This window comes from Moschus berezovskii, chromosome 7 (genome assembly GCF_049115385.1).
Source record: "Moschus berezovskii isolate FMDL1 chromosome 7, NW_MosBer_1.0, whole genome shotgun sequence".
Taxonomy (NCBI): Eukaryota; Metazoa; Chordata; class Mammalia; order Artiodactyla; family Moschidae; genus Moschus; species Moschus berezovskii.
The window spans coordinates 82,378,903-82,391,196 of NC_142466.1; the positions used below are offsets into that span (position 1 = coordinate 82,378,903).

The 12,294-nt window shown below is 46.4% G+C and overlaps 1 protein-coding gene and 1 non-coding gene across 4 annotated transcripts in view; one reads left to right on the forward strand and one right to left on the reverse strand.

The window, feature by feature from the left end:
* Positions 1-634, reverse strand: part of B4GALT1 (beta-1,4-galactosyltransferase 1) — a 54,495-nt gene extending 53,861 nt beyond the window's left edge. The window contains exon 1 of the mRNA XM_055427280.2: positions 28-634. Within this exon, the coding sequence (XP_055283255.1) occupies positions 28-451 (424 nt within the window). The 5' untranslated portion in view covers positions 452-634. The remainder of the gene's footprint in view (positions 1-27) is intronic.
* A 136-nt stretch (positions 635-770) lies between these two features.
* The window catches only part of LOC129556932 (uncharacterized), a 30,934-nt gene continuing 19,410 nt past the window's right edge, over positions 771-12,294 (forward strand). For all 3 annotated transcript variants that reach the window (XR_008686119.2, XR_016037868.1, XR_008686122.2), the window contains exons 1-2: positions 771-1,011; positions 4,504-4,658. This is a non-coding gene — a transcript (uncharacterized LOC129556932). The remainder of the gene's footprint in view (positions 1,012-4,503; positions 4,659-12,294) is intronic.

A 12,294-nucleotide genomic window follows, 5' to 3' on the forward strand; every position in this document is an offset into this window, starting at 1 on the left:
ATGGGCGAACCTCCGTGGGTATCTTACCGAGCAGCGGGGACTCCTCAGGGCATTGGGTCAACGACAGTGTTGTGGCGGAGGGCACTGGGGCTGAAGTCAGGTTGCTCCCGGGGCCCGGGCCAGGGCCGGGGCGAGAGTCCGCGTCTGGGTTGGAGGCGGCCCGCGAGCGAGGCTTGGAAGAGTTCTGCAAAGGCGGCGGCGGTGCGGCCCCTCGCAGCCGGAGCTCCCCGGAGGTCTGCCCGATGGCGGCGGCGCCGTGAGAGCTGCCCTGAAGCGGTGTGGGGACTCCGACCAGCTGAGGCAGTCGTCTTAGGTCTCGGCCGGCCAGGTAATAGACAAGGGTGACGCCAAGATGCAGCGCGCAGACAGCCACGAGGAGGCGGCAGGCCCGCTGCAGGGACGCGCCCGGCATCGCGGCGCTGCCGCCCAGGAGCGGCTCCCGAAACTTCATCTTCCCGCCGCCGCTTTAAGAGGGGGGTGGGCTACCGCGGGGAGGGCGGCCCGCCCGCGGGCCGCCAGCCAGGCACTGCCAGACCACAGCAATTGGGGGAGGGACCGGGAGGCGGGGGGAGGCGAAGGAGCGGCGCCGGCGGGTAGGCGGCGGATCTCAGCGACTCCGGCCGGCTCGGCAGCCCAGCTAGCAGAAGTGCGCCCAAGGCGCGGGCGCGGGCTGGGGCGGGGCCGCCAGCGGGGAGGGGGCAGGGCCCCGGTATAAGCAGAGTTTTCAGGACTGTAGTTGGAGGGCGGGGCCGAACTGTGGGGCGGGGCCGATCTGAGGGCGTGGTCTAGCTGAGGGGCGGGGCCTATGGAGGGTGAGCCACGGGGGCGGAGCCGTTCGGGGAGGCGGTTGGCAGCACGCAAGCTGCGCGTTGAGCCCTCGGGTTCCCACGCTGCCCTTCTCTCAAGCCCGCACCGTGAGGATTCGGTCCCTACTAAGCCTCGCTTCCTGCTCCTCTTCCTCCGAGCTGCCCCGAGAGGCGCTGCCACTTCCTGCGGGGCTAAAGAGCAGGGGTACGCGCCTGGGCCTGCGGCGCGGTGTCAGAAAAGAGGGAGAAGAGGGAGGGCTGGTAGTTGTCTGGAGGGGTAGGGGCCGCGGCTGCTTTCCAGAACGGTGGACCTCGGTAGATCTGGGGGGTTCAGGAAGAGGGGCGGAGAAAGGTTGCCCTGGAAACGGATTTGATGCCCAGCGGGAGGTAGGACAGCGGAAGAAGGATTCTCTGGGACGTTCGAACCCCTTCCCTGGGCGGAGCTAGGTCCCTCTACCAAGCTGGGAAGGTGGGGGGGCCCAGCAAGGAGGCGTGGCTCACCTGGCATCCTGCGGAAGAGAAAGTGGACGAGTCTCCGCTTCTCTGGACTCACTCTCCGACAGCCCAGGCTAGGGGATATCGGAGACCCACCCAGCTCCGATAGGGAATGTGTGGGTGCCTGTTCTAGCGCATCCCACACCATGCATTGCGTGGGAGGGTGTCCAGGAGCCCAAGTAACTCCTACGCTGCCATGCAAAGGGAGAGCAGCTGGCTTTATTTACAGTATGAACGGACCTGGACTCAATGCTATGAAGTAGGATAGGGGATTGTTCCCATTTTACAGATAGAGTTCAAGGCTCAAGAAATTTAAGACTCTTGCTCAGTTGGTGTGAGGCAGCAGAATTCTGGCTCTAAAACCATTATTTCCCACTTGTTGATTTGCAGATAAGGGCTGGAAGCTGTCTGGGTGAGAGGTTTAGGCACTGAAGTCGCTTGCTTCAGATTTGACCCGGGCCCACCTGATTGCCTCAGTGGGCAGGCACCTCATTCCTGAGAAGGACTTATGAAGGTGCTATCACTTTGTTGGATGGGACAGCTGAGGGGCTGTGGCAGCCTACTCTAAAGTGCTACCATACACTGAAAGAGTTTCCTACAGCCAGTCAGATGCAAGTGTAACTGCTTTATGTATGTTGCCTCAATCTTAACACCATGAAGTAGGCAATTGTTACTCTTGCCACTTCACAGATGAGAAAATTGAGGCTCAGGAGTTGACATGTGGTTGTGATCACACAGAATCTATTTTCTTCACTTGGCTTCCTGGACACCATGCTTTCCTCACTTCGCTGGCCACCACTCTGTCTCTTTCATGGGCTTCTCTTTCCTGGTTGTTGAAGGCCTCAGCCCATACATAGTCCATGATGCTCTTTTCTGTGTACACTCCCTAGGGGTGATTTATAGTATCTGCATACTGATGACTGCAAAATTTTCTATCTCCAGCCCTGACCAACCAACTCATATTCAACTGCCTCTCCTACTGGCATCTCAAACTCAACACATTCTGCCCCCAGCCACCTACTCCCTACACGCCACTCCATTCTTACTCACCTCAGAGAATGGCGTTCTCCACTGTTCATCTCACTGTTGTTCATCCATTTCCCCGAGCCCCAAGCCCCAAACCTAAAAGGTGTCCTTGATGTGCTTTTCTTATTCTTAAAGGCCATTTCCAGCCCCTCAGCAAGTCTTGTCAGTGCTACCTTCAAATTATCAGAATCAACCACTTACTAACTCTGCTATAACCATGCTAGACCAAGCCACCATCATGGTGGCCTGGATTATAAAGTAGACTCCTAATTGGTCATCCTGCTTCTACCTTCACCATGCCCTCCCCAATCTATTCTCTAAGCATGTAGGGAGATCATTGTAATCATAAATCAATTCATGCCACTTTATTTAGAAAACGGTCTTCCCAGATGGCACAGTGGTAAAAAAAATCTGTCTGTTAATCAGGAAGAAGCAGGAGACACGCGTGCAATCCTTGGGTCAGGAAGATTCCCTGTAAGAGGAAATGGCAACCCACTCCAATATGCTTGCCTGGAGAATCCCATGGACAGAGGAGCCTGGTGGGCTGCAGTCCATAGGGTCGCAAAGAGTCAGACACATATTTAGAAAAAAAAATATGTATTTAGAAAAAACTCCACATCTGTAGAAGCCCTGTCTTATCTGATTTCTATCTCTATTCCCCTATCCCTTTCTTCTGCTATCATCCTGTACTATGCTCTACCTGCTTTAGCCACACTAACCTAATTGCTGCTATTCCTTGAACTTACCCTGTTTCTTCCTAACTCAGGATGTTTGTATTTGCTGTTCAATTAGCCTGAAACACCTATGAAATGCCTCCTGTGCTCAGTCAATCAGTCCTCTTTTAGACTCCATGGACTGCTGCCTGCCAGGCTTCTCTGTCCATGGGATTTTCCAGGCAAGGATACTGAGGTGGGTTGCCATTTCCTTCTTCAGGGGATCTTCCCGACCAAGGGATCGAACCTGCATCTGCTGCATTGGCAGGTGGATTCTTTACCACTGAACCACCTGGGAAGCCCAATACTTAGACCTATTTTACATTCAGATCTCTCAATGTCACCTTATGAGAGAGGGCTTCTCAGACTAACCTATGTAGAATAGTTCCCCCCACCCAAATCTGCTTAACCTGCTTGATTTTTTTCAGAGTAGTTATCACTACCCAAAATTAAACATTTAATTTATTGTTGCATCTCTCTCTCTCTCTCATTAGAAGATCAGATGCACGAGTGCAGGAACTTTCTCTCTTGTTTACTACTATATCCTCAGCTCTTAGAACTGGACCACAGACATAGTTGACACTGAATAGACATTTGTTAAAATACCTAGAATATTTGTTAAATATATTATTTTACATATATGTAAGTATACTTCCCTGTAGCTCAGACGGTCAAGAATCTGTCTGCAGCGCAGGAGACCCAGGTTCAACCCCTGGGTTGGGAAGATCTCCTGGAGAATGTAACAACAACCAACTCAAGTGTTCTTGCCTGTAGAATCCCATGGACAGAGGACCCTAGCAGTCTATAGTGCATTTGGTCGCAAAGAGTCAGACACAACTGGGTGACTAAAACTACTACTAAGTATATTAAATATTTTGCATATTTTACAAATATTGTTAATGAATGCTTATGATCATCTTGATAATGTGGGAATGGGAGAGGGGAGGAACTATTGTATTTCGAACACAGAAGTCAAGAGTTGTTCACCAGGGAACTGGTAAGGGTAAAGCTGGCCCCAACTGTCTATGCCTAGAGAAAAATGCCTGGCTATTGAGTGAGGATGGGTCAGAATAGTCCCCTTTCTGAAAAAGGTGAGGAGGGGAAAAAGGAGGTGTATATTTTATATGTCCAGAAAATGACCAAGAGACAGAATTGAGGGGAGGTTAGGGGTCACAGACCTACCCAAAGACCCTCTCTGTGGCCAGAAAGCAGAAAAAGGAACAATACTTGCTTACTGTCCATCTCTTGGGAACATGTAGAGTCCACTAAGGCTTGACACAGCCTCAACAGCTCCCCCATCCCAAGGTACCTAGAATTAGTCAGTTTCTTGCTTCAGAAAGGTCCAGAAAGTCAAAAGCCGCCCAGGACAACATCTCCCGGCTGTCTAAACCTGAAATGGACTTAGAGATAGAAACAGACCCGAGATAACCTTCTTCAGTTCTTTTCACTCTTGATTTTGTCAGATGAAAAATTAATACCATGAAGAGATACCAGAAGGAGCAAACTGCAGTGCTGATTGGACAAAAGCTGGAATCTGGGTTTGGTGTTTGCCCATCCAATGCTGATCTTCCCAGAACCACCCAGCTGACTGCTTCTCCATGCAGACTGCCTTCAACTGGTTAGTGATTTCCTCTGCCCTCTTATAGTACCCTCATTGCACCTGTCATTTTACATTTTTTTTCACCCTAGTAGATGAGAAGAGCATAGAATAGTGCCTGGCACTTGGTAGATAGTTATTTCAGTTATTTATTTCTGTATAACACACCACCTCAAAGGTTAGTATCTTAAAATTAACCATTTCTTTTTCACAGTTTTGTGGGTAAACAAGCAGTTCTGCTTCTCATGGTGTCAGCTGAGACAGTGGCACAGTTGGAAGTTCCAAAATGGTGTCATTCACAATGGCTGGCAGCTGGCACTGCTTGGGGGTTGGGTCAGAATGGGTCATGGATCAGGAGTCTCGGTTCTTCATGTGGGCCTCTTCTCACACGGCTACTTGGGTTTTCTCACAAACTTAACTGTGTGTTCCTGGAATGAGCATTTCAAGAACAAGGGGAGAAGATGCACATCCCAGAGGGCCTAGCCTTAAGCGTCAGGTCTGTGGGCATTTTCTTTATTTATTCTCATTTTATGTATTTATTTTTGGATAGCTGGGTCTTCATTGCTTCATGTATGCTTTCTCTTATTGCAGTGAGCAGGGGCTACTCTTTATTGAGCTGCTCAGGCTTCTCATTCTGGTGGCTTCTCTTGTGAAGCACAGGCTCTAGGCGTGCAGGCTTCAGTAGTTGCAGCTCTAGGACACACGGGTTTCCTTAGTTGTGACACACAGGCTCAGTATTTGTGACTCTCGGGCCCAAGAGTGCAGGCTCAGTAGTTGAGGCTCACTGGGCTTTGTTGCTCTGCAGCATGTGAGATCTTCTCCGGCCAGCGATCAAACCTGTGTCCCCTGCACTGGCAGGTGGATTTTTATCCACTGTGCTCACCATGTGAGCATTTTAGATAAATTACAGCGTAATTCAGATTCAAGGGGAGTAAAAATAGACTCTACCACTTGATAAGAGGAGGGGTAAAGAATTAGCAGCTATCCTTTTTAATTGACTGCAGTTTGCCCAGAGACCACAAATTATTTCAATTCCTCCCTCATGTAAAATACATTAATCTCCCCCACTCCAAATTCTCCAAAGGTTCATCCCATTATAACTTCAGGTTCAAGTCCAGAATTGTATCATTTATATTAAATGTGATTCATCAGGTTCAGGAACATATGAACTATAAAACAAATTATCTTCTTCCTCTTCCTGTTGCTGAATAATTGAGTCCAAAGGCCATTAGGCAGGGATGAACACGGTAGGAGTCCACATGTCATAGGTGTGGATAGTGTGTCAGCTGCTGCTGCTGCTGCTAAGTCACTTCAGTCATGTCCGACTCTATGCAACCCCATAGACGGCAGCCCACCAGGCTCCCCTGTCCCTGGGATTCTCCAGGCAAGAACACTGGAGTGGGTTGCCATTGCCTTCTCCAACGCATGAAAGTGAAAAGTGAAAGTGAAGTCGCTCAGTCGTGTCCAACTCTTAGCAACCCCATGGACTGCAGCCTGCCAGGCTCCTCCGTCCATGGGATTTTCCAAGCAAGAGTACTGGAGTGGGGTGCCATTGCCTTCTCCGAGTGTATGTCAGAGCCCAAGTGAACAAGGAGAAGGAGTGAGGGGAGGGGAGTGGCAGCCCAGCACAGGATATCAAAGCCTAAGCAGAGTAAAGAGGGCACCCATGGAGTATTGGGGGACTTCTGTGAAGTAGGTCAGCCCACTGCAGGGAGTTGGAGTCCCATTGGGGTGAGGAGATCGTCAAATACAGGGAGACTGATTAAAAGTAACTGTATATAGGTAATGAGAGTCACCCAAGTTTCTGACTGCCAGAGAAGGGAGTTAAAAGTATAGACAAGTAGAAAACTGAAAGGAACTCTAATACTTTACTGGAATTGGGGAAATTGCTGTGAATTCATAGTTTCAATACATATATAATAAAATAAATATAGCTGTGTGTTTGTATGTAAATATGAGTGAACACCTGGGAGAAGTCTTGAGGGCAGAAGCTTCCTAAAAGTGTTAGTCACTAAGTCGTGTCCAACTCTTTGTGACCCCATGAACTGTAGCCTGACAGTCTCCTCTGTCCATGGGATTTCCCAGGCAAGAATACTGGAGTTGGTTGCCGTTTCCTTCTCCAGGGGCTCTTCCTGACCCAGGGATTGAACCCCGGGTCTCCCACATTGCAGGCAGATTCTTTACTGTCTGAGCCACAATGGAAGCAACCTAGCACCCAAATCTTAGTTTCTAAATACCATTTTCCAATAAAAGGAACTAGGTATTCTAGGAGGAAAGGCTGATTTCAGGGATATTACAAGATGAGCCTGGAAAATCTTATGCCAGAAGGTAAAAAAGAACCCAAGCTCCTGATTTAAAACCCCCACCTCCCTGCAGTGTTTCCCTTTGGTTAACCATAAGCTTGTTTTCAATATCTGGAACTCTGTTTCTGTTTTATGAATAAGTTCATTTATATCATTTTTAATTAGATCTCATATGTGAGTGATATATTTGTCTTTTTCTGTCTGACTTCACTTAATATGATAATCTCTAGGTCCTTCCATGTTGTTGCAAATGGCATTATTTTGTTCTTTTTTTATTGCTGAGTAGTATTGCAATGTATATATGAACCACATCTTCTTTATCCATTTCTCTGTTGATGGACATTTAGATTGCTTCCAGGTCTTGGCTATTCTCTTCAGTTTATGTTTTTCTCAGAGTATATGCCCAGGAGTGGGATTGCTGGATCATATGGCGGTTTTACTTTCAGTTTTTTAAGGAACCTCCATACTGTTCTCCATAGTGGTTGTACAAGTTTGCATCCCCACCAGCAATATAGGCGGATTCCCCTTTCTCCATATCTTCTCCAGCATTTCCTGTTTGTAGACTTTTTAATGATGGCCATTCTGACTGGTATGGGGTGATACCTTATTGTAGTTTTGATTTGCATTTCTCTGACAATTAGTGATACTGAGCATCTTTTCATGTGCTTTTTGGCCATATGTATGTCTTCTTTGAAGAAAAATCTATTTAGATCTTCTGCTCATTTTTTGATTGGGTTGTTTGTTTTTCTGACATAGAGTTACATGAGCTGCTTACATATTTTTTGAGATTAATCCCTTGTCAGTTGCTTCACTTGCAAATATTTTCTCCCATTCTGTGAGTTGTCTGTTCATCTTGTTTATTGTTTCCTTTGCTGTGCCAAAGCTTTTAAGCTTAATTAGGATAAAGAAACTTTAATGATATATTTACATAACTTCAAAGTACCTCTCCTACAAAACACTTGTAATTTTGATGGGAAACATTAGATAAATCCAAATTATGAAACATTCTACAAAATAACCATGCTGAAATCCTAAAAAAATTGTCAAGGTCATGATCATCAAGGAAAGATGCAGAACTGTTCCCCATTGAAGGAAACTAAAGAGAAATGGAAACCAAATGCATTACCATGATTCTGAAGTGGCTCATTCTGCCGTAAAGAATATTTTGGGGACAACCAGTGAAACTTTACTGAGGACTAAAGGTAAGATAATAGTAATACATAATATTAATTTCTTGATTTTGATGATTGTAGTTATGTCTTTACCACTTCATCTAGTCCCAACCTAATCTAAAATAAAATGCAGTTTGGGGTGGGGTTTTGGAGAGAGGCAGGGGTTCCGGACACTTGACCTTAACAATGGAGAAGGAAATGGCAACCCACTCCAGTGTTCTTGCCTAGAGAATCCCGTGGACAGAGGAGCCTGATGGGCTGCTGTCCATAGGGTTGCACAGAGTCGGACACGGCTGAAGCTACTTAGCATGCATGCATGTATTGGAGAAGGAAATGGCAACCCACTCCAGTATTCTTGCCTGGAGAATCCCAGGGACAGAGGAGCCTGGTAGGCTGCCATCTATGGGGTCACACAGAGTCGGACATGACTGAACTGACTTTGCAGCAGCAGCAGTTATTTTGGAGATAATGAAGGACAGGGAAGCCTGGTGTGCTGCAGTCCATGGGGTTGCAAAGAGCAACTGAATAACAACAACTTATGTTGGAAATATGCACCTAAAATTTCAGGGTAATGTGGCGTTGTGTCAAAAATTTACTCTCAAATTGTTCAAAACAGCATTTGTACTAAACTTGCAACTTTTCTGTAAGTTATCTTTTTCCCTCATATCCAACAAATAACAGGAAGACAGGGACAGGAAAATCATAATAGAAACTCCCACTTAAAAGTGGGTAATAAACATAGCAGTCCTTAAGTCTTTAGGAAATCTAGGATTCCATGGTGCAAATGTCACAATTTCCCCTTCTCCAAAGTCCAGGAATGTGATTCTCTGTGGTTCTTCACCCTCTGGGTTCTTGGCTCCATCCTCTGGGTCATTCCTCCTTTCCTTTGATTTGCAGCAGAGTAATTTGTTCAGGCTGCTTCAGTGGGTGCCCAGTGCCCTCATTTCATTTTGAACTGTCTTTGTCTATTTTAGTCCAAGCTAGTGATGGACAGGGAGGCCTGGCGTGCTGTGATTCATGGGGTCGCAAAGAGTCGGACATGACTGAGCGACTGAACTGACTGACTGAGTGGTACTTATGCTGGTACAATTCTGTTAGGTGAGGAGAAAATAAACAAAAATTTTGTGTATTTCCCATGAACCTTATTGAGTTTCACTCCATTCTACAAAAACTACATCCCTAAGTCTCAACACAAGTTCCTCCCTTCTTTTGTGAGTCAGGGTACTGTCGGACAAATCCTTAAGATTCTTAGAAGCACTTTCATCTAGATGAGAAGTCCATAAGGCACTGCTTGAAATCTTTTTGAGATTTTACTGTCAAGAGTTATACAGTCATGTCCTTGACCTTGAAACCAAACATTACTGGGAGTATCCTAGAATTAATCCTGCCTCTAGGTTTTAGTTTACTTTGAGTAAACTGTTTTTGTGGTTTGGGATTGAGATTTCTTAGAAAAACTGGGTGGTTTTCTGCTTCATACGGTGTTGGCTGGCGTATGGCCTCATTCACATAGTAAAAGTTGGTGCTGGTTGCTGTCTGGGCGTTTAGTTGGAACTGTTAGCCAAAAGTTTCAGTTTTCCATTGTGGGGCTTTTCCACATGACTGCTTGGGCTTCCTTACAGCATGGCAGCTAGACTCTAAGAAGGAATATCCCAAATACATAGGAGGGAGTGGAAGATCTCTTAAGGCCAAGTATTGGAAGTCATTCAGTGACACATGCACTCCATTCTATTGGTCAGAACAAGTCACAGAGCCAGCCCAGATTCAAGAGGAGGGGAAGTAGACTTCACCTCTTGATGAGAGATGTGGTAAAGAATTTGTGTCATTATAACATAAACAAACTGTTTCTCAGGATGGTACTCCCATCCACACTTGTTTTGAGTGCCCATCTGGGTCTCTTCCCATGACCTGAAGTGAGGTTGGCTTCCTCCTTGCATTCTTTCCCCCAAACCCACAAAGTGCCCCTAATGCTGGGTCTGTGCCTCATGAAGCGACCTTGGCCATCCATTCCCAGTAGTATCTATACCCAGAAAAAAACACGCCCACAGTCTGTTGGAATGAGTTCTTTCCTCAAGTGCTACTTTCTCATACCCTAGAAAGGCCAGCAGAAGCCGGAGAACTGCTCTCAATGCTGTATCTGAAGGTCTGTTGGAATATCCTATCTGTCTTAATGCCATAATAATGCTACATAGCAAATAACCAACAAATCTAAATGCTATAGGTGGCTCAGCTGGTAAAAAATCCACTTGCAATGTGGGAGACCTGGATTCGATCCCTGGGTTGGGAAGATTCCCTGGAGAAGGGAATGGCTACCCACTCCAGTATTCTGGCCTGGAGCATTCCATGGACTGTATAGTCCATGGGGTTGCAAAGAGTCGGACATGACTGAACAGTTTTCACTTTCACTTTTCACAACAATAAAGCATGTATTTCTCTCTCACGTATCCATAGGTTAGTTAGGGCAGCTCTGCTTAAGGCTGGAGATCTGTTGGTTGGCTAGGTGAGTCTACTCCATGAGTCTCTATTCTGTGTTACCTACCAAGGGCATGTTTTTTCACATGGTAATGGCAAAAGCACAAGATGAGAGTGTAAAAAAATCCAATGTCCCTTTGAGACTATGCTTGGTATGGTCACTTCTACTCACACTGTGAGCCAAAGCAAATCATTTGGCCAACCCAACATTAACAGGACAGGAAAATGTATTCTATCTCTAGAGAAATACAGGGAGTGGTGAAGAACTGAGAATAATGCAATCCTCCATTTCTTTTTTTTATTTTAATAACAACTCACAATTTGCATTTCCCCTGATCTTCCTACCTCCAGCTTCCTGCCCTTCCCAACCTGGCCTGTGGACTTGGTCAGATTTCAGAACTGGAGAGAAACTGGAAGGACACCAGCTCTCCTTTCATCCACACACAATAGGATTTTCTCACACAATACACTCTTGAGAGTTCATTCAGTTTTGGCTGCACACCTCCAGTGTCAGGGAGCCCATTATATTATGAGCCAGCCTGTTCCACTGTGGATATCACAGACCCAACAACTAAACCCTTCTCATATTAAGCTGAAACTCACTAGTAGCAGTGATGCCAGCTATGTTCCATGGAGCCACAGAGAATAAACTGAATCTTCTTTCACTTAATGGAAAGTGAAAAAAGATTTAGGTCAGACATATGCCTTCTCCCAACATAAAGGCAGTTCCTCTCTAGGCTAACTCATATCTGTCATTTCTACTGTTCTTCATGCTTCATGGTTGAGTTCCTTCCCCGTCCTGATCATTCTTCTTTAACCAGATTCTAGCCTGTCCCTTTCCTCCATAAAAGAGCAGCACCTGGGTCTGAGTTCAGCATTCCAGCTGGGGTCTCAGGAACAAAAGAGAGCAGGACTATCACCCCCATAGTCCCATATACCACACTTTCACCAATGCTTTCTAATACAACTTTCACTTTTTGATGTCCATGTTAGAGACAGAGCTGAAGACAGAACCCTGGAACAGTGGAAGCTCCCCCTACAAGTTGACTTGGAACTTTTTAAATACAGTCTTTGCACCAATCAGTGTTTTTGACTGCATAGACAGTCAATTACACCACTGCTCTGCCATAGCCATTACTGCTGGTAAACACTGAGCATCACCACTTGAGGATGGGTCAAGCTGTTGCTGCTGTTGTCATGACTACTTCCTACACTACATCCACCTCTTAAATTCACCTCCTAAAAAGTAAAAGTCCCTGGTGGGAATGGCTGAGCCTAATTCACATGATTGACTCCTGGCTGCAAGGAAGTAAAAAGGAAAGTCTTTCCCTTTCTGCCTCTATGAGAGCCAGGGCAGCTTCCCTGGTGGCTCAGACAGTAAAGAATTTGCCTGCAATGTGGGAGACCCGGGTTTGATCCCTGGGTTGGGAAGATACCCTGGAGGAGGGCATGGCAACCCACTCCAGTATTGTTGCCTGGAGAATCCCCATGAACAGAGTAGCCTGGTGGACTACAGTCTGTGGGGTTGCAAAGAGTCAGACACGACTGAGCAACTAAGCACAATACAATAATGGTATTGTTAGAAAATTTCTCCAAAATAAGATAGGGGTTTGCATGCTAAATGAACAAATGTAATGACATAGGTTCACTCCAGTGATTTAGCAGATTACTTTTCCTCTTAATTGTACTATCATCTAGGCTTCTCTGGTGGCT